The sequence below is a fragment of the Passer domesticus genome, unplaced genomic scaffold, assembly GCF_036417665.1.
Source record: "Passer domesticus isolate bPasDom1 unplaced genomic scaffold, bPasDom1.hap1 HAP1_SCAFFOLD_105, whole genome shotgun sequence".
Taxonomy (NCBI): domain Eukaryota; kingdom Metazoa; phylum Chordata; class Aves; order Passeriformes; family Passeridae; genus Passer; species Passer domesticus.
In genome coordinates this window covers 214956-238138 of record NW_026989906.1, presented here as the reverse complement: position 1 = coordinate 238138, position 23183 = coordinate 214956, and the positions used below count along the sequence as shown (strand labels likewise).

Below are 23183 nucleotides of genomic sequence, written 5' to 3'. Positions count from 1 at the left end.
GGGCGAGGCCGAGCGCTCGGAGCTGCTGGCGGCGGCGCTGGCCTCGGTGCTGGGGCTGCCCCCGCCGAGCCCCCCAGGACCCGGGAGCCGCCCCCGGCCCAGGTGGGCGCCGCGCCGCGCCGCCCTCGGGGGGAAAAACGGGGATTTGGGGAAAAAACACCGAAATTCCCATCCCCGTAGTCCGGGTTTGCCGGGGGTCCTGGCTGGGGTGGGGCAGCTCCAGATTTTTTGGGAATTCGCTCCTGGGTGGGAGAAGTGGGAATTCCCATTTTCCATCCCATTCCCATCCCGTTATTCTCATTATTCCCATTATTCCCTTTTCCTTTCTTATTTCCGTTCCTCTTATTCCCATTCCTGATTTCCCATTCCCATTCTTCCCCTGAATTCCCATTTTTCCCATTATTCCCATTTTCCCCATTATTCCCATTTTAAATTTCCCATTCCCAAATTCCCATTTCCACTATTCCCACTTTTCCCATTATTCCCTAAATTCCCACTTTTCCCATTATTCCTTTAATTCCCATTTTTCCGCATTTTCCCATTTTCCCCATTCCCAAAATTCCTGCAGGTCTCCCAGTCCTTTCCCTAAATCCAGCATCTGCTTCCCACATTTCTCCCTGGAATTAATTCTTTCAATTAATTCCATGACTGCAATTAAGGAAATTTTAATGAGGGGCAGGAACACCTGAAAAATTGGGAACAGAAATCCCATTTTTCACTGGGTTTTGGTCCTTTTTATGGAGATTTATCCCAAAAAAAAAATCCTTGGATTGGGAACCCCTGCTCAGGATTTTGGGAAGTGGGAATGGGATGGGTTTGGAGATGATTTGATCCCGAAAAATTGCAGCATTTTCCAGGATTTTGTTCCTTTTCCAAGATTTCTAAAGGGGTCATCCAAAAGAATCAACCTCAAAAATTGGGAAAAGTCCCAAATTCCCTGAATTTTTTGTGAGATAACGATGGGCTCGGATTGACTTTGCTACTTCCAAGGGTTTTACCAAACCCAGAATTCCAGGATTTTCCCCTTTCCCAAGCAAATCCGGGGTTTTCAAGGCCTCGTCCACAAGAATTTGACCCAAAAATCGGGAAAAAAAATCCCAAATTCCAACTTTTTTTCCTGGATCACCATGACCTTGGAGGGATTTGGGAATTGCAAGGTTTTTTCCAAGCCCAGAATTCCCAGATTTTCTTCCTTTTCCCAGATTTCCTGGATTTTTTAACACGCTCCTCCCCTCCTCCACAAGAATTTGACCCCAAAAATTGGGAAAAATCCCAAAATTCCCATTTTTTTCCCGGGATAACCATGGCTGGGATGGCTTGGGGCCCTCCAGGGATTTCTCCAAGGCCAGAATTCCGGGATTTTTTCCAGGATTTCCCCCCGGATCTGCAGGAGGACGCTCTGGGGGCTCTGCAGGAGCTGCTCCAGGAGCTGCTCCGGAGGCGCCGCGGCCCCAACGGCCTCCAGGAGCTCTTTGCCGTGAGTGCCCGGGGGGATTTTCGGGAATTCTGGGAATTATTTCAGGAATTCCGGGAATTTCGGGAAGCGCGGCACGGCTCCGGGATCTGTTGGGATCATGGGGAAATTTTGAGGTTCGGGGAATGGGGAATGGGAAGAGAAAATTCAGAATGGGAATGGGAGAATTGCAAGGCATGGGAAATTGGGAATGGGAATTCTGAGAGTTCTGGGAATTCTGGGAATGGGAATGGGAATGGGAATGGGGAATGGGAAATTGGGAATGGGGAAATTCCATGGAACAGCTCTGGGGGCCCATCCCTGGGAAAAGTGGGATCAATCCGTAACTACCGAACCACCTCTCTTGGAGGCTCGTCCCACCAGAATTCCAGGATATTCCTTTGAGAATTCCTGCCTTTTCCTGCCAGAATTCCAGGGTTTTACCACCCGAATTCTGGCATTTTCCCTGTGGAATCCCAGGATTTTCCCCCTGGATTCCGAGGATTTTCTCTCTGGGATTTTCCCACTGGAATCCCGGGATTTTCCCCCGGAATTCCGGGATTTCCCTGGGATCCCAGGATTCCCCGTTCCCAGCACTTAGGGCCCTGGATCCGCTCCCCGCGGGCTCCGGAGCGCCAGCGCGCCCTCGGCCTCGGCCGCGCCCTGCTGGGAAACTTCCTCCAGGAGCTGCGCGTCTGCGTGAGTGCCGCACGCAATTAGTGACCGTAACTAATTAGCTAAACTAATTAAATGTAACACATCGAATGGATAAAGTAAAATAAATTAAATAATACATATATGTAACGTGGAAAACACGAAAAGTAAATATGAAATCATTCCCCATTCCATTCCCATCCCCATTCCCATTCCCATCCCCATTCCCATTCCCATTCCCATTCCCATTCCCATCCCCATCCCCATCCCCATCCCCATCCCCATCCCCATTCCCATCCCCATTCCCATCCCCATCCCCATTCCCATCCCCATTCCCATTCCCATCCCCATTCCCATCCCCATCCCCATCCCCATCCCCATTCCCATTCCCATTCCCATCCCCATTCCCATTCCCATTCCCATCCCCATTCCCATCCCCATTCCCATCCCATTCCCCATCCCCATTCCCATTCCCATTCCCATCCCCATTCCCATCCCCATTCCCGTTCCCATTCCCATTCCCGGTTTTCATTCCCATTTTTATTTCCCGCAGTCCCTGACCCCGTTCCCGGCCCTGGGCTCCCTCCTGGCCCTGCTGGCCCCCGCGCTGCTCCGACCCCGTTCCCCAAATCCGCCGCCACTCCCTGGATTGCGTCCTGGCCCTGCTGCGCATCCAGCTCTGCTACCAAGGTGAGGAAAATTCCCGAAAATCCCAAAATTCCTGGTTTTCTAGCTTTCCCTGGGGTCCTCAGCTCTGTTTTTTAGGAATTTCGGGGTTTTTGGGAATGGTTTTCCCGAGTTTTTTGGGCTTGGGAGGGTGAAGTTCTTGGGTTGTCCAGGAGGGGGCGCTGCTTCCCTTTGGAATTTTGGGATGTTTTGGAGAGGGAATTCCATGGAATTCCAGAGTTTTTGGGGTTCCAACCCATCAAATTCCGGCATTTACAAACTTTCAAAGAGGGAATTCCAGGAAATTTTGGGGCTCCACCCCATCAAAATCCAACTTTTCTGGGGAATTCTCTGCATTTTCTGGTTTCCATCCCCTCAAATTCCAAACTTCCGCAGACAGAATTCCATGGAATTCCCAGAGGTTTTGGGGTTCCATCCCATCAAGTTCCATTTTTTCCAAACGTTCAAAGAGGGAATTCCACGGAATTCCAGGAAATTTTCGGGGATTTTTGGGAATGTTTTTCCCGAGGTTTTGGGAGCGTGGAGTTCTTGCGTTGTCCAGTAGGGGGCGCTGTTTCCCGTTGGAATTTCGGAAGCACCTGGAGAGGGAATTCCATGGAATTCCAGAGTTTTTGGGGTTCAATCCCAAGGAGGGAATTCCATGGAATTTCTCCTTTCCCAAACTTTCCTGGATTTTCAGATCCTCACCCACAAGAGTCTGCCCCAGAAATCAGAAAAAGGCCAAAATTCCCAGATTTTTTCTGGGATAACAACAACCTTGGATGGATTTGGCGCATTCCAAGTGTTTTTCCAAGCCCGAATTCCTGGATTTTCTCCTTTCCCGAACAATTCTGGGATTTTCAGGGCCTTCCCCATCTTTTTTAGCTGAAAAACTGCAAAAAAATTCCCAAATTCCTCTGGGATTCCAAAGTCCCGATGGCCCCCAGGAGTTTTTCCAAGGCCAGAATTCCAGGATTTTCTGCTTTTCCTGATTTTTTGGGATTTCTTTGGGGGGATTTGGGTGGGAATTCCCGGAATTCTTGTTCCCCTTCCAGGATTTTCTCGGGATCACCGGGACGAGCTGCTGGAGGGGCTGGAGGCGCTCAAGGAGGGGCTGGAAAATCCCGATTTTTCCGTCCTCTTCCACACCTGCAGCACCCTGGGAACGGTGAGAACCCAAAATTCGGGAATTTTGGGGAATTTTGGAGAATTTGGGGAATTTTGTGGGAATTTTTTAGGAATTTTTTGGGAATTTTGGGGGTGTTCGGTGGAATTTTGAAGGCGGATTTTTTGGGAATTATTTGGGGAATTAAAAAAAATTATTTTTAATTTTTTGGGTTTTTTTTAATTTTTGGGGAGTTTTTTTTCATTTTAGGGACTTTTTGGGGAGAACATTTTGGGAATTTTTGGGGGAATTTTTCAGCATTTTTAGGGATTTTTTTGGGATTTATGGGATTTTTATGTGAATTTTACAGGATTTTGAATTTTATGAATTTTAGGGAATTTTGGGGGAAATCCTTTTTTTATTTTATGGATTTTTGGTGGGATTTTATGTGGATTCTTTTTGGGATTTTGGGGAATTTTTTTGTGAGCTCTTGGAGATTTTCAGGGATTTTCTTTTGATTTTATGTGAATTTTGGGGGATTTTTGGTGAAGTTTTCTGGAATTTTTTTTCTTTAATTTTATGGATTTTGGGGGGATTTTCAGGGTTCTTTTGTTGTGGTTTTGGGGAGAATTTTGGACTTTTTTGGGTTTGCAGGATTGTTTGGAGAATTTTTTTTTATTTTTATGGATCTCTAGGGAGAATATTTTGAGTATTTTTCTGTGTTTTGGGGGATTTTTTGGGGATTGATGGATTTTTTTTTTTCTAGCTTTTTTTTTTTGGAATTTTTTGGAATTTTTTCGTGAATTCTCCCAGCACTGCTCCCCTCCCTCTGGAATTCCCAATTTTCCCATTTTTTCCTCTTCTTCCCCTGGTTTTGGGGAGGGGAATCCCCCTGGAATTTTTGGGGAGATTTGATGGAATTTTGGGAGGGATTTTTTTGGGAATTTTCTGGGATTTTTTGAGAGAATTTTATGGTTTTTTGAGGGGATTTTTTTGGGGAATTTTCTGAGCTTTTGGGGGGATATTTTTGAGAATTTTATGGGGGTTTTTGGGGAGGATTTTGGGGTAATTTTTTGGGATTTACAGCATTTTGGGGGCGGGGTTCTTTGGGATTTTTTTGAAGATTTTTTTAGGGTTTTTTTTTATTTATGGCATTTTTGGGATAGGATTTCTTTGGGTTTTTTGGATTTTCTTTGAGGTTTTTTGAGGATGTTTTTAGGTTATTTTCTATTTATAGGATTTTTGAGGAGGGTTTCTTTGGGTCTTTTTGGGGTTTTCCCTGGATTTTTTTGTTGTTTTTTTTTTTTAATTATTATTTTTTAGGAATTTTTGGGGTAGGTTCCATTGGGGTTTTTTTTCATTTTGGATTTTCATTGGGATATTTGCTTTATTTTTTTCCCTTTTTCTTTGCAATTTTTTGAGGTGATTTTCCCATATTTTCCCCTCTCTGCAGGTTTGGGGCAGGAAAATCCCCCCCAGAATTTTTGGGGGATTTTTGGGACTTTGGGATTTCTCGGGGGGATTTTTTTGGGAATTTTTTTTTTTTGGCTTTATTAGGATTTTTGGACAGGTTTTCTTTGGGGATTTTTGGGAATTTTTTGGAGGTTTATACAATTTCTGGGGGTGGTATTTGGGGTTTTCTGGGGGGATTTATTTTGAATTTTTTGTATTTTTTTAGGAATTTTTTTGAGTTTTCTTTGGGATTTTAAGTGGATTTTTTGGCAGTATATTTTTTTAAATTTGGGGGTGTTTTGTGGCAGGTTTTGGGCAGGAGGATCCCCCCGGAGCAGCTGCTGGGGCTGCTGCTGGCGCTGCTGGAGGCCTGGGAGGATCCCGAGCAGAATTGCGCCCGCGCCGCCGCCGCCATCGGCAGCGCCCTCCTCCGCGAGAGGGGGGGGAATCCTCCAGGAGAAGGTGCCAGTGCCCAACATCCACTCCCAAAATTCCTGAAATTCAACCCCAAAATTCATCAGATTCATGCCCAAAAATTCCCAAAATTAAGTGCCAAAATTCCTAAAATTAATGCCCAAAAATTCCTGAAATTCACTCCCAAAATTCCTGAAATAAATGCCCAAAATTCATCAAATTCATCCCCAAAAATTCCCAAAATTCACTCCCAAAATTCCTAAAATTAATGCCCAAAAATTCCCAAAATTCACTCCCAAAATTCCTGAAATTTTCTAAATTAAATCCCAAAATTGCCACCCTCATCCGGGAGAGGGGGGCCCTGCTCCAGGAGAAGGTGCCAACGCCCAACATCCACTCCCAAAATTCCTGAAATTCAACGCCAAAATTCATCAAAATCAACCCCCAAAATTCCCAGAATTCCTAAAATTAATGCCCCAAAATTCCCAAAATTCCTAAAGTCAATGCCCACAAACATGCTCAAAATTCACTCCCAAAATTCCTATAATTAATGCCCAAAAATTCCCAAAATTCACTCTAAAAATTCCTAAAATTAATGCCCAAAAATTCCTGAAATTCACTCTAAAAATTCCTAAAATTAATCACCAAAAATGCCCAAAATTCACCCCCAAAATTCCTAAAATTAATGCCCAAAAATGCCCAAATTCACCCCCAAAATTCCTAAAATTAATCCCCAAAAATGCCCGAAATTCACTCCAAAATTCCTAAAATTAATGCCCAAAAATTCCCAAAATTCAGTCCCAAAATTCCTGAAATTTTCTAAATTCCTGAAATTTTCTAAATTAAATCCCAAAATTCCCACCCTCATCCGGGAGAGGGGGGGAATCCTCCAAGGAGAAGGTGCCAGTGCCCAACATCCACTCCCAAAATTCCTGAAATTAATGCCCAAAATTCATCAAATTAATGCCCAAAAATTCCCAAAATTAAGTGCCAAAATTCCTAAAATTCATGCCCAAAAATGCCCAAAATTCACCCCCAAAATTCCTAAAATTAATGCCCAAAAATGCCCGAAATTCACTCCCAAAATTCCTGAAATTAATGCCCAAAATTCATCAAATTCATCCCCAAAAATTCCCAAAATTAAGTGCCAAAATTCCTAAAATTAATGCCCAAAAATGCCCGAAATTCACTCCCAAAATTCCTGAAATTAATGCCCAAAATTCATCAAATTCATCCCCAAAAATTCCCAAAATTAAGTGCCAAAATTCCTAAAATTAATGCCCAAAAATTCCTGAAATTCACTCCCAAAATTCCTGAAATAAATGCCCAAAATTCATCAAATTCATCCCCAAAAATTCCCAAAATTCACTCCCAAAATTCCTAAAATTAATGCCCAAAAATTCCTGAAAATCGCTCCTAAAATTCCTGAAATTTTCTAAATTAAATCCCAAAATTCCCACCCTCATCTGGGAGAGGGGGGCCCTGCTCCAGGAGAAGGTGCCAGTGCCCAACATTCATTCCTAAAATTCATCAAATTCATCCCCAAAAATTCCCAGAATTAATCCCCAAAAATTCCCAAAATTCACTCCCAAAACTCATGAAATTATTCCCCAAAAATTCCCAAAATTGAATTCTCAAAATTGCTAAAATTAATGCCCAAAAATTCTCAAAATTCACTCCCAAATTAATAACATTAATTGCCAAGAATTCCCAAAATTCACTCCTAAAATTAATCCCCAAAAATTCCCAAAATTCAGTGCCAAAATTCCTAAAATTAATGCCCAAAAATGACCCCACCCCATGACCCCACCCCATGCCCCCACCCCAATGACCCCCCCAATGACCCCACCCCATGACCCCACCCCATGACCCCACCCCAGTGACCCCCCCAATGACCCCACCCCAATGACCCCACCCCAGTGACCCCACCCCAAACCCACCCCAGTGACCCCACCCCAGTGACCCCACCCCAATGACCCCACCCCAATGACCCCACCCCAGTGACCCCACCCCAAACCCACCTCAGTGACCCCACCCCAATGACCCCACCCCATGACCCCACCCCATGACCCCACCCCAGTGACCCCACCCCATGACCCCACCCCAGTGACCCCACCCCAGTGACCCCACCCCATGACCCACCCCAAACCCACCCCAATGACCCCACCCCAAGGATCCCATGTAGGATGATCCCAGTGACCCCACCCCAGTGACCCCACCCCATGACCCCACCCCAGTGACCCCACCCCAGTGACCCCACCCCAAGGATCCCACCCCAAACCCACCCCAATGACCCCACCCCAGTGACCCACCCCCAAACCCACCCCATGACCCCACCCCAATGACCCCACCCCAAACCCACCCCGAATGACCCCACCCCAGTGACCCCACCCCAAACCCACCCCATGACCCCACCCCCATGACCCACCCCAGTGACCCCACCCCAGTGACCCCACCCCAAACCCACCCCAATGACCCCACCCCAGTGACCCCACCCCATGACCCCACCCCAGTGACCCCACCCCATGACCCCACCCCATGACCCCACCCCCGTGCCCCCACCCCAAACCCACCCCGTGACCGTTTCGGTGACTGTTTCTGCTGCAGGTTGCGGAGCTGCTGGCGGCGCTGCGGGCGCGGCTGGCGCGGCTGCAGGCGCTGCCGCAGGAGGAGGCGCAGGCGCTGCGGCGCGCGGCGCAGAGCGCGGTGCTGCTGCTGGCCCTGCAGCACCCCCAGGCCGTCGTGGGCTGCCTGCTGGGCAGCCCCCTGCCCTTCGACGGGTACGGGGGATACGGGGGGGTCCCGACCCCAGATCCCCCATCCCAAACGGGGACCGGGTCCTGGATTCCTGACCTGATCCTAAATACAGCCCCAGATCCATCCCCGGTCCCAAATACAGACCCAGATCCAGCCCCGATCCCAAATCCAGCCCCGATCCCAAATCCTGCCCCAAATCCAGCCCCGATCCCAAATCCTGCCCCAAATCCAGCCCCGATCCCAAATCCTGCCCCAGATCCAGCCCCGATCCCAAATCCTGCCCCAGATCCAGCCCCGATCCCAAATCCAGCCCTGATCCAAATACAGCCCCAAATCCAGCCCCGATCCTAAATCCTGCCCCAAATCCAGCCCCGATCCCAAATCCAGCCCCAGATCCAGCCACAATCCCAAATCCAGCCCCAAATCCCAAATCCTGCCCCAAATCCAGCCCCGATCCCAAATCCAGCCCCGATCCCAAATCCAGCCCCAAATCCAGCCCCGATCCCAAATACAGCCCCAGATCCAGCCCCGATCCCAAATACAGCCCCAAATGCAGCCCCGATCCCAAATCCTGCCCCAGATCCAGCCCCGATCCCAAATACATCCCCAAATCCAGCCCCGATCCTAAATCCTGCCCCAAATCCAGCCCCGATCCCAAATCCAGCCCCAGATCCAGCCACAATCCCAAATCCAGCCCCAAATCCCAAATCCTGCCCCAAATCCAGCCCCGATCCCAAATCCAGCCCGATCCCAAATCCAGCCCCAAATCCAGCCCCGATCCCAAATCCAGCCCCAAATCCAGCCCCGATCCCAAATACAGCCCAGATCCAGCCCCGATCCCAAATACAGCCCCAAATGCAGCCCCGATCCCAAATCCTGCCCCAGATCCAGCCCCGATCCCAAATACAGCCCCAATCCCAAATCCAGCCCCGATCCCAAATACAGCCCCAATCCCAAATCCAGCCCTGATCCCAAATCCAGCCCCAATCCTAAATCCTGCCCCAAATCCCAAATCTAACCCCAAATCCCAAATCCAGCCCCAGATCCAGCCTCGATCCCAAATCCAGCCCCGATCCCAAATCGATCCCCAAATCCCGAATCTTGCCCCGATCCCAAATCCAGCCCCAAATCCAACATTATAGCCCCATCCCCAAATTCCATTTTTGTCCTAAAAATTCTTATTTTTATCCCAGAAATTCCCTGTGTTATCCCTGAAATACCCATTTTATCCTAGAGTTTCCCATTTCTATCCCAAAAATTCCCCAGAAATTCCCATTTTTAACTCAGAAATTCCCCATTTTTACCCCAGAAATTCCCATTTTACCCCAGAAATCCCCATTTTTATCCCATTTTTATCCCAAAAATCCCCATTTTTATCCCATTTTTATCCCAAAAATTCCATTTTATCCCAGAAATCCCCATTTTTATCCCAGAAATTCCAATTTTTACCCCAGAAATCCCCATTTTTCCCTAGAAATTCCCCATTTTCCCCCAGAAATCCCCATTTTACCCCAGAAATCCCCGTTTTTATCCCATTTCTACCCCAGAAATCCCCATTTTTCCCCCAGAAATCCCCATTTTCCCCCCAGAAATCCCCATTTTCCCCCAGAAATCCCCATTTTTATCCCATTTCCCCCCAGAAATCCCCATTTTACCCCAGAAATCCCCATTTTCCCCCAGAAATCCCCATTTTTACCCCAGAAATCCCCATTTTACCCCAAAAATCCCCGTTTTTGCCCCAGAAATCCCCATTTGTACCCCAGAAATCCCCATTTTTCCCTCCAGAAGTCCCCATTTTCCCCCCGAAATCCCCATTTTCCCCCAGAAATTCCCATTTTTATCCCAGAAATCCCCATTTTTATCCCATTTTTCCCCCAGAAATCCCCATTTTCCCCCAGAAACCCCCATTTTACCCCAAAAATCCCCATTTTTATCCCAGAAATTCCCATTTTTATCCTATTTTTCCCCCCAAAACCCCCATTTTTCCCCCAAAAATCCCCATTTTTACCCCAGAAATCCCCGTTTTCCCCCCGAAATCCCCATTTTCCCCCTGAAATCCCCGTTTTTTCCCCCCGAAATCCCCATTTCCCCCCCGTTTCTCCCCCCCCCAGGCCGACGCGGGCGCTGTGGCGGGCGCTGGGCGCGGAGCCGTCGCTGACGCCGCAGGTGCTGGAGCAGCTCGTGTCGCGCCTGGGCCGCGAGGTTCCCTTCACCGAGAGCCGGCCCTTCGTGCCGGGCGGCGCCGCCGAGCGCCTGGCCACGCCGCTGCCCCTGGCCGTGAGTGCCCCCGCCCAAAATCCCCCGAGTTCCCCCCAAAACTCCCCAGGAGTTCCCCAAAAAAAAAAAAAAATTAAAAAAAAAATTCCCAAAAAAATTCCCCCAAAAATCCCTGGGAATTCCGGCCAAAATTCCCCAAGAATTTAAAAAAAAAATTTTTTTAAATTCCCAAAAAAATTCCCAAGGAATTCCGGCCAAAATTCCCCAGGAATTAAAAAAAAAAAAAAAAAATTAAAAAAATTCCCCAAAAAAATTCCCTAAGGAATTCCTGCCAAAATTCCCCAGGAATTCCCAAAAAAAAAAAATTTTTAAAAAATTCCCCAAAAAATTCCCAAGGAATTCCCCAGGAATTAAAAAAAAAAAAATTAAAAAAAATTCCCCAAAAAATTCCCAAGGAATTCCTACCAAAATTCCCCAGGAATTCCCAAAAAAATTTAAAAAAAATTCCCCAAAAAATTTTTAAAAAATTCCCCAAAAAATTCCCAATGAATTCCCAAAAAAATTAAAAAAAAATTCCCAAGGAATTCCCACCAAAATTCCCCAGGAATTCCCAAAAAAATTTTTTAAAAAATTCCCAAAATAATTCCCAAGGAATTCCTGCCAAAATTCCCCAGGAATTAAAAAAAAAAAAAAAAATTTCAAAAAAATTCCCAAAATAATTCCCAAGGAATTCCTGCCAAAATTCCCCAGGAATTAAAAAAAAAAAAACTAAAAAAAAATTCCCAAAAAAATTCCCTAAGGAATTCCCGCCAAAATTCCCCAGGAATTCCCAAAAAAATTAAATCCAAAAAAATTCCCAAGGAATTCCTGCCAAAATTCCCCAGGAATTAAAAAAAAAAAAGCCAAAAAAATTCCCAAGGAATTCCCGCCAAAATTCCCCAGGAATTCCCAAAAAAATTTTTAAAAAATTCCCCAAAAGAAATCCCAAGGAATTCCCACCAAAATTCCCCAGGAATTTAAAAAAAAAAAAAAATTTAAAAAAAATGTCCCCAAAAAATTCCCAAGGAATTCCCGCCAAAATTCCCCAGGAATTCCCAAAAAATCCCCTTTGGAATCCGCTTTGGAACCCCTGGAATCCAAAATAAGAGATGGATTTGGGATGGCGTCTCCGGGTGGAAAGAAATTCCCAGGTGGGAAAAATGTTCCTGGATGGGAAAAAATTTCCAGGTGGGAAAAAATTCCAAGGTAGAAAAATATTCCTGGGTGGGAAAAAAATTCCCGGATGGGAAAAATTCCCAAGTGGAAAAATCCATCCCGAGTGAGAAAAATTTTTCCAGGTGGGAAAATATTCCAAGGAGAAAAAAAAAAAAAATTGTTCTTGGGTGGGAAAAATGTTCTCAGGTGGAAAAATCCTTCCTGGGTGGGAAAAGATTCCCGAGTGGAAAAATCCTTCCCAGGTGGGAAAATCGTGCCACGCTTCCTCCTTTCATCCCAGATAATTCCAGCTTTGGAATCCGTCAGATATCCGGGAGCAATTCCCGGGAAATCAGGGAGAAATCCCGAGCGAGCCCCTCGGATCCGCTGGGGAAACCCCAAATGCAGGGAAATTCCAGCAGGAAAAACCCCAAATCCAGGGAAATTCCAGCAGGAAAAATCCCAAATCCATGGGAGAAAAGCCCAAATCCAGGGAAATTCCAGCAGGAAAAATCCCAAATCCATGGGAGAAAAGCCCAAATCCAGGGAAATTCCAGCCGGAAAAATCCCAAATCCACGGGAGAAAAGCCCAAATCCAGGGAAATTCCAGCAGGAAAAATCCCAAATCCACGGGAGAAAAGCCCAAATCCAGGGAAATTCCAGCAGGAAAAACCCCAAATCCATGGGAATTCCATCAGGAAAAACCCCAAATCCAGGGAAATTCCATCAGGAAAAACCCCAAATCCATGGGAATTCCATCAGGAAAAACCCCAAATCCATGGGAGAAAACCCCAAATCCATGGGAATTCCAGCAGGGAAAAGAACCCGAAATCCCTGGGAGAAAACCCACAAATCCATGGGAATTCCAGCAGGGAAAACCCCAAATCTATAGGAATTCCAACAGAAAAAACCCTGGAATCAATGGGAGAGACCCCCAAATCCATGGGGAAAAAAAAAAACCAAATCTGTGGGAATTCCAGCAGGAAAAACCCCAAATCCATGGGAGAAAAGCCCAAATCCACAGGAATTGCAGCAAAAAAGCCCCAAATCCATGGAGAAAACTCCAAATCCATGGGAAAAAAAAACCCAAATCCATGTGAATTCCATGAGGAAAAACCCCAGATCTGTGGGAGAAAATTCCAATTCCACAGGAATTCCATCAGGAAAAACCCCAAATCCTTGGGAGAGAACCCCAAATCATTGGGAAAAAGCCCTAAATCCATGAGGAAAAAACCCAGAAATCCATGGGAATTCTGTCAGGAAAAACCACAAATCCATGGGAGAAAACACCAAATCCGTGGGAATTCCATCAGGAAAAACCTGAAATCCATGGGAATTGCATCAGGAAAAACCCCAAATCCGTGGGAGAAAACCCCAAATCCATGGGAATTCCATCAGGAAAAACCCCAAATCCTTGGGAGAGAATACCAAATCCATGGGGAAAAAACCCGCAAATCCATGGGAATTGCATTAGGAAAACCCCAAATCCGTGGGAGAAAACCCCAAATCCATGGGAGAAAACTCCAAATCCATGGGAATTCCATCAGGAAAAAAACCAAATCCATGGGAGAAAACCCCAAATCCATGGGAAAAAAAAAACCAAATCCATGGGAGAGAACCCGAAATCCATGGGAATTCCATCAGGAAAACCCCCAAAATCATGATAATTCCAACAGAAAAAGCCCCAAATCCACGGGAATTTGATCAGGAAAATCCCAAGTGTGCGGTGTCTCCATGAGGGGTTGACGCGGGGCCGGGGCGAGGGGTGGCAATCCCTCTTCTCCCGGCCTTTCCCCGGCCTTTCCCCGGCCTTTCCCCGGCCTTTCCCCGGCCTTTCCCCGGCCTTTTCCCGACCTTTTCCCGGCCTTTTCCCGTCAGTTCCCCGTCCTTTCCCTGTCCTTTCCCGGCCTTTCCCCGGCCTTCTCTCGGCCTTCTCCCGGCCTTTTCCCGGCCTTTTCCCGGCCTTTCCCCGTCCTTTCCCCGGCCTTTCCCCGGCCTTTCCCCGGCCTTTTCTCGGCCTTTCCCTGGCCTTTTCCCCGTCCTTTCCCCGTCCTTTCCCCGTCCTTTCCCCGGCCTTTCCCCAGCCTTCTCCCGGCCTTTCCCCGGCCTTTCCCCGGCCTTTCCCCGGCCTTTCCCCGGCCTTCCCCCGTCCTTTCCCCGTCCTTTCCCCGTCCTTTCCCCGTCCTTTCCCCGTCCTTTCCCCGTCCTTTCCCCGGCCTTCCCCCGTCCTTTCCCCGTCCTTTCCCCGGCCTTTCCCCAGCCTTTCCCCGGCCTTTCCCCGGCCTTTCCCCGGCCTTTCCCCGGCCTTTCCCCGGCCTTTCCCCGGCCTTTTCCCGTCCTTTCCCCGGCCTTTCCCCGGCCTTTCCCCGGCCTTTCCCCGGCCTTTCCCCGGCCTTTCCCCGGCCTTTTCCCGTCCTTTCCCCGTCCTTTCCCCGGCCTTTCCCCGGCCTTTCCCCGGCCTTCCCCCGGCCTTTTCCCGGCCTTTTCCCGTCCTTTCCCTGGCCTTTCCCCGGCCTTTCCCCGGCCTTTGCCCGGCCTTTGCCCGGTCTTTTCCCGGTCTTTTCCCGGTTTCCCGCAGGCCACGTGTGCGCTGGCGGAGCTGATGGCGGTGCCGGAGGCGGCGGCCGCGGTGCAGGAGCGATTCCCGCGGCTCTTCCCGGGGCTGCTGCTGCGCCTGGGCTGCGCCCTGGGCGTGCGGCTCCCGAAATCCCTGCAGGGCCGGGAGCGGGACGGCCTGCAGCCCTGCAGGTGGGAAAGAAAGGGGGAATTCCGTGGGGGAAATGTGGGAATTCCGTGTGGGAAATGTGGGAATTCCGTGTGGGAATTGCCTGGGCTGCGCCCTGGGCGTGCGGCTCCCGAAATCCCTGCAGGGCCGGGAGCACGCCGGCCTGCAGCCCTGCAGGTGGGAAATGTGGGAATTCTGTGGGGGAAATGTGGGAATTCTGTGGGGAAATCTGGGAATTCCGTGTGGGAAATGTGGGAATTCCATGGGGAAAAGGGGGAATTCCATGTGGGAATTGCCTGGGCTGCGCCCTGGGCGTGCGGCTCCCCAAAGCCCAGCGGGGCCGGGAGCGGGACGGCCTGCAGCCCTGCAGGTGGGGAACGTGGGAATTCCGTGAGGGAAAGGTGGGAATTCCGTGTGGGGAAAGGGGGGAAAAGTGGGAATTATATGAGGAAATGGGGGAAAATGGGGGGATTCCATGTGGAAAAGTGAAGAAAACTGGGAATTCCCTGGGGAAAAGGGAGAGCTCCATGGGGAAAAGTGGAAATTCTATGGAGTAAAGTGGGGGAATTCCCTGAGGAAAAGTGGGGATTCCATGGAGTAAAGTGGGGAAAGGTGGGAATTCTATGGGGAAAAGTGGGGGAAAAGGGGGAAGTACCTGGGGAAAAGTGGAGATTCCATGGGGAAGAGTGGGGGAATGTGGGAATTATATGGAGAAAGGGGGGAGAAGTGGGAATTCCTTGAGTAAAAGGGGGGGTTCCCTGAGGGAAAGTGGGAATTCCATGTGGGAAAGGTGGGAATTCCGTGTGGGGAAAGGTGGGAATGGCCCGGGGCTGCTGCTGCAGTGGGGAAAGAAAGGGGGAAAAGGCTGGAATTACCTGGGGAAAAGTGGGGATTCCCTGAAGAAAAGTGGGAAAAAGTGGAAATTCTGCAGGGAAAAGTGGGGATTCCATGGGGAAAAGTGGGGAAGAAGGGGGAAGTACCTGGGGAAAAGTGGGAATTCCATAGGGAAAAAAGTGGGGAAAAGGAGGGATTCCATGGGGGAAAAGTGGGGAAAAGTGAGAATTCCCTGGGGAAAAGTGGGGATTCTGTGGGGAAAAGTGGAGAAAAGGGAGAATTCCATGGGGATAGGTGGGAATTCTGTGGGGAAAGGTGGGAATTCTGTGAGGGAAGGGTGGGAATTCTGTGGGGAAATTCCATAGGAAAGAGACGGGAATTCTGTGGGGAAAGGGCAGGAAGTCCATGTGGAGTTGGTGGGAATTCTGTGGGAATTCCATGGGGAAAACTGGGAATTCCGTGGGGAAAAGGTGGGAATTTTATGGGGAAAAGACAGGAATTCTGTAGGGAAAAGGTGGGAATTCCGTGGGGAAAGGTGGGAATTCCATGGGATTTCCATGGGAAAAGGGGTTTTGGGGGAAACGGGGTGGGGTGATGGGGTTTGTGGGATTGATGGGATAATGGGATAATGGAATGGGATAATGGGGTGGGATCTATGGGATTGATGGGATTGATGGGATGGGATTTATGGGATGGGTTTTATGGGATGGGTTTTATGGGATGGGATGGGAATGGGATTAATGTGATTTATGGGATTGATGGGGTTTGTGGAATGGGGTGGGATAATGGGGTTTGTGGGATTAATGGGATAATGGGATGGGGGGAATGGGGTTGGGAATGGGAATGGGGTTGGGATGGGATGGGAATGGGAGAGGGATGGAAATGGGAATGATGGGATGGAAATGGGATGGGATTTATGGGGTTTATGGGATTTTAGGATGGGAGGGGATTTATGGGATTTATGGGATAATGTGATAATGGAGTGAATGGGATGGGGTGGGCTGGGACCATGGGATCCCAGGAGTTTGGATCCAAGGCTGGGGTTGGGAATTCTGGAAGTGGGAATGGGATGGAGCATCCGGACCAGGGTCAGAATGTGGGACCAGATTCCCAAAAAAAGGAGGCGTGGGGGAGTGCATTCCAGGGAAACCATGGCTCCCTGATCCCTGGAATTGTCCCATCCTGGAATAGTGGGAAGTGTCCCAGGGAAAAATTTGGAATGGGATGATCTTGAAATTCCCTCCACCCCAGCATTCCAAGGACATCCCTGGAATATTCCCAGCCTGGAATTGTCCTGTCACTGGATAAGAGAAATTGTCCCAGAATTCCCATGAGAATGGGATCATCCTTAAATCCCCTCCATTCCCACATTCCAGGATTTCCCAAGCACGGCAGATCCCGAGCTTTCCTTAATTAGTCATTAATTAATCCCAGAGGCTCCAAGGCCTCTCCAGCACTCCGGTTTGTTTTTTTTTCCCTGGAATTTTGCCATTCCCATTCCTTGTCCCACTTTTCCCTGGGCCATCCAAGACAAGGAAATCTCCACTGGGATCTTCCCAGCTCCTCTGGAGGATTTTTTGAGGAAAACTCCTGGATTTTCCATTGGGAATCCACCTTTTGGCCTCTTCCTTGGGTTTTCCCCATGGGATCTGGGATTTTTTTGAATGGCCAAGGTTGGAAAATCTCTGGGATGGTCCCATCCCATCCAGCCGTGAATCCAAGGATGCTCCAGATCCCAGGGAATGTTTTCCAGGGATCCGTTTTTCGTCATTTCCCCAAATTTCCAGCATTCCAGAGGCCGCCCTGGAATCCTTGGGGTTCTCCCACCCCACAAATTCCAGGGGAACGGGGCAAATCCCAGTGGGGAAATCTGGGACGGCAGCTCCGAAGGCCAATCCCGAATTCCCTTCGTGTGTGGGGTCCCCGTTCCGACAGCCGGGATTTATCCCTGGCTCCCCTTCCCGGTGTTTTGACGGGATAACGGATCTTTTCCAGATGTTGCTCCGCGGCAGAGCAATCCCAGCCCTATAAATCGTTCCTTCCATGAAAAAAAAATCCTTCAAGTAGCTCCGGAGTTTTTTCCTTCCCAGTTTTTTGTCTTGAATCCCGTTCCCGGTGTGCTGGGAATGGCTCCAAGTCAGGCACGGAATTCCCTTGGGTTATCCTGGATGGAGCCGGAGCCAATCCCAAATCCAATCCCAAACCCAGTCCTGAAAACAATCCCAAATCCAATTCTGAATCCAATCCCAAAACCAGTCCTGAATCCAGTCCTAAACTCAATTAGAATGCAATTCCAGATCCAATCCCAAATCCAGTCCCAAACCCAGACCCAAACCCAATCCCATATTCAATCTGAAACCCAATTCCAAATCCAATCCCAGATCCAGTCCTGAATCCAATCCCAAATCCAATTCAAAATCCAATCCCAAACCCAATCCCAAATCCATTTCTGAACCTGAATCTAATTTTGAACCAAATCCTGAAGTCAGTCCCACATCCAATCCCAGATTCAATCCTCAATCCAGTCCCAAATTAATCCCAAATCCAATCCCAAATCCAGTCCCAGATTCAATCCTCAATCCAATCCCAAATCTAATCCCAAATCCAATCCCAGATCCAATTCCAAACCCAATTCTGAACCCTATCCCAATCTTGAACCCAATCCCAGATCCCAATCCCAAACTGAATCTGAATCCAGCCCCAGATCCAGTTCCAGACCCAATCTTGAACCCAATCCCAAATCCAACCCCAGTCCCAATCCCAAACTGAATCTGAATCCAGCCCCAGATCCAATTCCAGATTCAATCTTGAACCCAGTTGGAACCCAGTCCCAGATCCCATCCCAGTCCCAAACCCAATCTGATCCAACCCCAGATCCAATTCCAGACCCAATCTTGAACCCAACCCCAAATCCCACCCCAGATCCCATCCTAATCCCAAACTGAATCTGAATCCAACCCCAGATCCAATTCCAGACCCAATCTTGAACCCAACCCTAGGTCCCATCCCATCCCGATCCCATCCCACTCGCACTTTTCCAGCGGTGCCGTGCAGACGCTGAAGGCGATGCTGGCGCGGGCCGGGAACGACGACGTCGTGCAGGACGTGGGAAGCGCCGGGGGCTGGGAACTGATGGAAATTCCCGAGAGACACCACGACGGAGTCGCCCTCCTGGCCAGGTGGGGAATTCCGGGGAGATTCCCAGGGAATTCCGGGGTTTTTGGGTGGGGTGGGATCACCTTGAACCCAGGAATGTGGAGGGGTGGAGGCAGCTGGAGCTGGAAGTTGGTCCTGCTGTGGAATTCACGGTGTCTCCGATCCCATTTTGGAATTCCTGGTGTCTCTGATTCCAAAATGGGATTCCCAAAGTCTCCAATCCCAGTGTGGAATTCCCAGTGTCTCTGATCCCAAAATGGGATTCCCAGTGTCATCAGTCCCACTCTGGAATTCCCAGTGCTGTCAGTCCAAGTGTGGAATTCCCGGAGTTTCTGATCCCACGGCAGAATTCCCAGTGTGGATCCATCCATCCAAACCCACTGTGGAATTCCAGTGCCATTGATCCCAGTGCAGAATTCCCAGTGTCTCCAATCCCGGTGCAGAATTCCCGGTGTCTCAGATTCCCTGTGGGATTCCCAGCGTCATCAGTCCCCCTCTGGAATTCCCTGTGTCGTCAATCCCAAGATGGAATTCCTGGTTTTATCAATCCCCCTGTGAAATTCCAGTGTCACTGATCCCCACTGTAGAATTCCCACAGTCTCCAATCCCCTGTGGAATTCCAGGGCCATTGATCCCAGTGTGGAATTCCCAGTCTCTAATCCCAGTATGGAATTCCCAATGTCCCCAATCCCGCTGCAGAATTCCCGGTGTCTCCGATCCCACGATTTCCCACCCATCCCACATTTCCTGTCATTTCCTCCCCACTCCCGTGGGATCCCAAAGGTCCCCATGGAAAACTCCTCCCTTTTCCCACTGCATCCCTGGGATTCCCAGAGTATCCCGGTCCATCCCCTCCCATCCCATCATTCCTGGGAAATTCCCGCTGCCAGGGCGTGGCAGGACCCCATCCCGGATCATCCGGGAATAACCCCTGGGTTGGGATTGGGATTATCCAACTTTCGGGGAATTTATCCCAAAGAAACCCCGGATGGGGAGTCCGGGGTGCTCCAGGTCCTTCCCTGGGGGTCAATCCCGGTTTTCCATGCTGGGTGTTGTCCTGCCCGGGGACAGGGATTCCCGGCATTCCCGGCATTCCCGGCATTCCGAGCGCTGTTCCCACGCAGGGCCATGGCGCGGCTCTGCGGGCCCCGGCTGCCGCCGATCGTCCGGAGCCTCATCCCGGCGCTGGGAAGCGCCTTGGACTGCCAGAGGGTGACCAGCAGCGCCTTCCTGGCCGAGGTGAGCGGCAAACACCAGAGTGTGCGGCTGGGCCGGTCCCTCATGGACCCATGGATCCAGCCAGCCATCCATCCATCCATCCATCCATCCATCCATCCATCCATCCATCATCCATCATCCATCCATCCATCATCCATCCATCCATCCATCATCCATCCATCCATCCATCCATCATCCATCCATCCATCATCCATCATCCATCCATCATCCATCCATCATCCATCCATCCATCCATCCATCCATCCATCCATCCATCCATCCATCCATCATCCATCCATCCATCATCCATCATCCATCCATCATCCATCCATCATCCATCCATCCATCCATCCATCCATCCATCCATCCATCATCCATCATCCATCCATCCATCATCCATCATCCATCATCCATCCATCCATCATCCATCCATCCATCCATCATCCATCATCCATCCATCCATCCATCCATCATCCATCCATCATCCATCATCCATCCATCATCCATCATCCATCCATCCATCCATCATCCATCATCCATCCATCCATCCATCCATCATCCATCATCCATCCATCCATCCATCCATCATCCATCCATCATCCATCATCCATCCATCATCCATCATCCATCCATCCATCCATCCATCCATCCATCCATCATCCATCATCCATCCATCATCCATCATCCATCCATCCATCCATCCATCCATCATCCATCCATCATCCATCCATCCATCCATCATCCATCCATCCATCCATCCATCCATCCATCCATCCATCCATCATCCATCCATCATCCATCCATCATCCATCCATCCATCCATCCATCCATCCATCCATCCATCATCCATCCATCCATCCATCCATCCATCCATCCATCATCCATCATCCATCCATCATCCATCATCCATCCATCCATCATCCATCCATCATCCATCCATCCATCATCCATCCATCCATCCATCCATCCATCCATCCATCCATCCATCCATCATCCATGCATCCATCCATCATCCATCCATCCATCATCCATCCATCATCCATCCATCCATCCATCATCCATCCATCCATCCATCATCCATCCATCATCCATCCATCCATCATCCATCCATCCATCCATCCATCATCCATCCATCATCCATCCATCCATCATCCATCCATCATCCATCCATCCATCCATCCATCCATCATCCATCCATCATCCATCCATCCATCCATCCATCATCCATCCATCCATCCATCCATCCATCCATCCATCCATCCATCATCCATCCATCCATCATCCATCCATCCATCCATCCATCATCCATCCATCATCCATCCATCATCCATCCATCCATCCATCCATCCATCCATCCATCCATCATCCATCCATCCATCCATCCATCCATCCATCATCCATCCATCATCCATCCATCCATCCATCATCCATCCATCCATCCATCATCCATCCATCCATCCATCCATCTATCATCCATCCATCCATCCATCATCCATCCATCCATCCATCCATCCATCCATCCATCATCCATCATCCATCCATCCATCATCCATCCATCATCCATCCATCATCCATCCATCCATCATCCATCATCCATCCATCCATCATCCATCCATCCATCATCCATCCATCCATCATCCATCCATCATCCATCCATCCATCCATCATCCATCCATCCATCCATCCATCCATCCATCCATCCATCCATCATCCATCCATCATCCATCCATCCATCCATCATCCATCCATCCATCCATCATCCATCCATCCATCCATTATCCATCCATCCATCATCCATCCATCATCCATCCATCCATCATCCATCATCCATCCATCATCCATCCATCCATCCATCCATCCATCCATCCATCCATCATCCATCCATCCATCCATTATCCATCCATCCATCATCCATCCATCATCCATCATCCATCATCCATCCATCCATCCATCATCCATCCATCCATCCATCCATCATCCATCCATCCATCATCCATCCATCATCCATCCATCATCCATCCATCCATCATCCATCCATCATCCATCCATCCATCATCCATCCATCATCCATCCATCATCCATCATCCATCCATCATCCGTCCATCCATCCATCATCCATCCATCCATCCATCCATCCATCCATCCATCCATCCATCATCCATCCATCATCCATCCATCCATCCATCCATCATCCATCCATCCATCCATCATCCATCCATCCATCCATCATCCATCCATCCATCCGTCCATCCATCATCCATCCATCCATCATCCATCATCCATCCATCCATCATCCATCCATCATCCATCCATCATCCATCCATCATCCATCCATCCATCCATCATCCATCCATCATCCATCCATCATCCATCCATCCATCCATCCATCATCCATCCATCATCCATCCATCCATCCATCCATCCATCCATCATCCATCCATCCATCCATCATCCATCCATCCATCCATCCATCCATCCATCCATCATCCATCCATCCATCCATCCATCCATCCATCATCCATCCATCCATCCATCCATCCATCATCCATCCATCCATCCATCCATCCATCATCCATCCATCCATCCATCCATCCATCCATCCATCCGTCCATCCATCCATCCATCCATCCATCATCCATGTGTCCATCCATCCATCCCAAATTCCCAGCTCCTCCTGTAGCCCATCCCAGAACCCGGATCACGTCTGGATCTTGGAGTGTTCCAATTCCATCGGGAGCTGAGGGGAAGGAGAAGAGAATTCCGGCAGTTCCGCAGGATGAGGGGAATCTCCAGGCCCAGAGTGGCTCTTTGGAGCCCGATCTTCCCAAAAATTCCCAAATTTTCCGAACCATTCCACGCCCCCAAATCCCACCCTGGGCTGAGTTTTCCCTGGATTATCCCAGAGCAGCTCCAACCGTGGCTCTTCCCGGGAATTCCACTCCCCCCTCATCCATCCGGGGTTTTTCCTGGTGCATCCCGAGGGGATTTTTTGGGATGTTTTCCCTTCTCCAGCTCCTGAACCACAACGTGGTGAACGACCTGGTGCTGCTGGAGCCGCTGCTGGACGCGCTGACGGCTCTGGAGAAGGATTCCTGCCTCCTGGTGCGCGTCCTGGCGCTCCGCGGGCTCGGCAACGCCGCCGCCGGCTCCCCGGAAAAGGTGGGAGCGGCTCCGGGGTTTGGGATTTGGGGGGACACAGGGAATGGATTCCCTCTGAAGCATCGGGATGGGGTTTTGTGGGATGGGGAGGAAGCTCCAGGGATTGGGATGCACCAGGAGGCTCCAAATCCTAAAAATCCCTCACGTGATCCCGGGAAGTTTTCCGGAGCCATTCCCAG

At 49.3% G+C, this 23183-nt stretch overlaps 1 protein-coding gene across 1 annotated transcript in view; it reads left to right on the top strand.

Annotated features, from left to right (window-relative positions):
- Positions 1 to 6: 6 nt before the first annotated feature.
- The window catches only part of LOC135291705 (maestro heat-like repeat-containing protein family member 1), a gene marked incomplete at its 5' end in the record, with an annotated part of 31736 nt that continues 8559 nt past the window's right edge, over positions 7 to 23183 (top strand). Inside the window, 14 exon segments of the mRNA XM_064405966.1 lie at positions 7 to 102; positions 1370 to 1477; positions 2048 to 2152; positions 2661 to 2708; positions 2710 to 2797; positions 3829 to 3941; positions 5639 to 5770; positions 5772 to 5792; positions 8352 to 8524; positions 10613 to 10778; positions 14491 to 14660; positions 18513 to 18650; positions 19752 to 19866; positions 22858 to 23004. Of these exon segments, the coding sequence (XP_064262036.1) occupies positions 7 to 102; positions 1370 to 1477; positions 2048 to 2152; positions 2661 to 2708; positions 2710 to 2797; positions 3829 to 3941; positions 5639 to 5770; positions 5772 to 5792; positions 8352 to 8524; positions 10613 to 10778; positions 14491 to 14660; positions 18513 to 18650; positions 19752 to 19866; positions 22858 to 23004 (1620 nt within the window).